General features: G+C 34.8%; 1 protein-coding gene across 1 annotated transcript; it reads left to right on the top strand.

Moving 5' to 3' along the window:
* The first annotated feature begins 918 nt into the window (after positions 1–918).
* Positions 919–2,770, top strand: LOC105159939 (homeobox-leucine zipper protein ATHB-13). The gene is made up of 3 exons (XM_011077168.3): positions 919–1,302; positions 1,667–2,070; positions 2,248–2,770. The coding sequence occupies exons 1-3, from the start codon at positions 1,164–1,166 to the stop codon at positions 2,626–2,628; spliced, it is 924 nt and encodes a 307-aa protein (XP_011075470.1). The 5' UTR covers positions 919–1,163; the 3' UTR covers positions 2,629–2,770.
* Positions 2,771–3,421: the final 651 nt, after the last annotated feature.

Below are 3,421 nucleotides of genomic sequence, written 5' to 3'. Positions count from 1 at the left end.
CCCTGCCCCCCTCCACAGCACCCATCCCTACAAATTACAATATTTCTAGCCCTGCCCCTTTACTAATATAGTATTACCTCACTTAATTTACTCATTTCATCAAATTCCATATATATAAACTATATATAAATTTTTTAATTTAATATCACACACATATATATATATATGAAAAATTCACCAACTCCTCCTTTTAAATCCCTATGACTAAACCTATATATATGCAAAATGTCTACCTGCAATTTCAATGACAACTGTCTATGTTGAAAAATTATGCAGTCCACAATCAATTCAACCTTAGCCTACCCAAAAATTACATGGCTTAAATACATTTTGTTTGGTAACTCAAATTATTAAGATGTTTTTGTTTTATAATTTTAACAAGTAGTATTTTGGTTTTATATTTTTTTATTTTTAACTATTTTTTGTAGGAATTCATTTTTCTTGCTAGTTTAAGATTGAGATTTTGTTTCTATTAGTCCATTTCTGTCATTTTTTTTTTTTTTTTAATTTTCTCAGCTTGCATTTTCGTGCTATATCTTTTTAATATTCGTGATTTTGGTCATTTTTTTCGTCGGGATTCACCCTTCTTGTTGGTGAAATCGAACAAAAGGACTAAAATAGTGAAAATCAAGAAGTTGCATGACCAAAATGCTACTCAAGAAAATTAAGAACGAAAATGCCAAATGACTTAAAGTTATGAGACAAAAAATCCATTTAATCCCAAATTACAGTTTGAAGCTTATTTAATTAATTCATCCTGTATCTGTATATAAGTATATGTCTAACTTGCAAGTCACAGTAAAAGTAAAAATGCATATAAACTAATTTATTTATAAAAATCAAACTTCCCACAATTGAGAAAAGTGAAACCTTCTCTTGATAAGGTATATAAGCTTGCTATATCCATCAGAGATCAGTATGACTGCATCTCCATCCTAACTATATCTTGATTTGTTTCTAAGTCCCTTCTTTTTTTTCACAAATATATTCTGCTCTCTCTCTCTCTCTCTCTCTCTCTATATATATATATATATACATATACATATATTGTTTAATCCGGAAATTTTCAATCTGATCTCTTTCTGGTGCAAAACAAAGATGATGAGTGGTAGTGGGGGATGAGCAGCAAGCATCTGCAGGTGGAGTAAAGAGAGTATAGTCTGATGACTTGTGAAATGGCCTTCTTCCACTCCAATTTCATGCTGCAAACTCCTCCTCATCAAGAAGATCATGATCAGAATCACCCCTCTACATCTCTACCCCCAATTAGTCTTCCTTCTTGCACTCCCCAAGAATTTCATGGTACTCTCTCTCTCTCTCTCTCTCTCTCTCCCTCTTGACACAATTCTTGATGTTTTTACAATTTTGAGTGAGAGAGAGAGAGAGAGAGGAAGAATGATGAAAAAGAACATGTAGTAAATGATTACATAGGATGTCTTTTTTTCTTTCCCTTTTTGCCTTAACTTTCACAACTTTTTGACCATCTTGATGAATCTTGAAGTTTTCATTTCTACTTTTAGAAAAGAGAGGTACAAAAGCTGGTGATGAAAACATATTTCTTTCACTACTCAAATAATCATGATTTTTCACTAGGGATATATGGATCCATCCATTATATGAGCTAGCTACCTCATCAAAACAGAAACTTAACTTTTCTTTTGAATAGGAGGTGTGGCTTCTCTACTAGCTGGGAAGAGATCATCCATGTCTTTCTCCACCGGCATCGACGTCTGCGAAGATCATATGAACAATCATAATCATGGGGAAGATGAATTATCAGACGATGGATCGCAGGTCGGGGAGAAGAAGAGGAGGCTTAACATGGAGCAAGTGAAAACACTGGAAAAGAATTTCGAATTGGGGAACAAGCTTGAGCCCGAAAGGAAAATGCAGCTGGCCCGGGCACTCGGGCTGCAGCCCAGACAGATCGCCATTTGGTTTCAGAACAGGAGGGCTAGATGGAAGACTAAACAACTGGAGAAAGATTATGATCTCCTCAAGAGACAGTTTGAAGCTGTCAAGGCAGAAAATGATGCCCTTCAGGCCCACAACCACAAACTTCATGCTGAGGTACTAAACCACAATTAATTCTATTTTAATTTTTGCATCAGTTCTTTCTTATGATCTATCTGACAAGTATATATATATATATATCTAAAATAGAGACTGAAGGTAATATTAGATCAGACTCCGTACATTCTTGACATCGAGAGTAGAAATGAATGAAGAAATTGAATGTTTGTGCAGATATTGGCACTGAAGAGTAGGGAACCAACAGAATCCATAAATCTGAACAAAGAAACAGAAGGTTCATGCAGTAACAGAAGTGAAAACAGCTCGGAAATAAAGCTGGATATTTCAACGACGACTCCAGCAGCCACCTGCACTGAGAGCCCATTATCAACACATCCCATTCCCAGGGCCCTCTTCCCGTCGACGTCTTCACTCAGCAGGCCCGGTGGAGTAGTAGCGCACCAGCTATTCCACAATTCTTCTTCCAGGCCCGAAATTCATCACTGCCCGAAAATGGACCAAACTGTTAAGGAAGAAAGCTTGTGCAACATGTTCGTTGGCATGGATGATCAGACAGGATTTTGGCCCTGGCTAGAGCAACAAAATTTCAATTAAATCAAAAAATTATTACTATTTTTATAAATTGGCGATCAAACTATATCTGATGGGAGTAAGAATATTCATGGATGATGAAGTTAGCAATGTTTAATTTATGAGTTAATGAATTATAAATTAGTTCCTCCTTTTGATACTTCAATTAATTAGGGTTGGCATGTACAAAAAATAGTAATTCAATTGGCGTGATATCATGTTCTTTTCCATTAATTATACTAGAAAAAAAATTAATAGTGAGATCAAAACTCAGGAATTAAATTTCCCCCCATTTTCGTGTATTCTTGCATCGTAATCATCATATAAATGTTACAAAGATTCATTATTTTCATTAAAAAAAATTATAATTATATCACCCTCTTGCAAGCATCAGAAAATTAATCATTATATTTAAAAAATAAAAAAATATTAAAAATCAATTATACGACGTGATCCACGTAATTTGATATAGCTTAGAAACCAATCAAATCAAGGAGAAATGGTGAAGAAATTTCAGGAATGAAAATAGTTTCTAGAGAGAGAATAAAGCACACATCCCAATGAAAGGAAGGCGACAAACAGATGGAAGATGAGAAGAAAACAAGGAGGGATTGCGAAATGGTCGTTCTCGTGAAGGGGACATCAGCACTCATCGATGCTTTTTTTCTTGCTTCTGCTCACAAGTCGTCACGACAATCAAATTCATATGGGGCATCCACGCACCTATCATGCTATTACAATCGAATCTACGCAATACAAATACTTAAATGTAAGGACTATATAAGTCCCTTGAGAAAAATTAAGTTTAAATAAATAG

The sequence above is a fragment of the Sesamum indicum genome, linkage group LG4 (assembly GCF_026168435.1).
Source record: "Sesamum indicum cultivar Baizhima isolate 11 linkage group LG4, ASM2616843v1, whole genome shotgun sequence".
In the NCBI taxonomy this organism is placed as follows: Eukaryota; Viridiplantae; Streptophyta; class Magnoliopsida; order Lamiales; family Pedaliaceae; genus Sesamum; species Sesamum indicum.
Note: the sequence above shows the minus strand (reverse complement) of the source record. Positions and strands in the feature narration are given on the sequence as shown.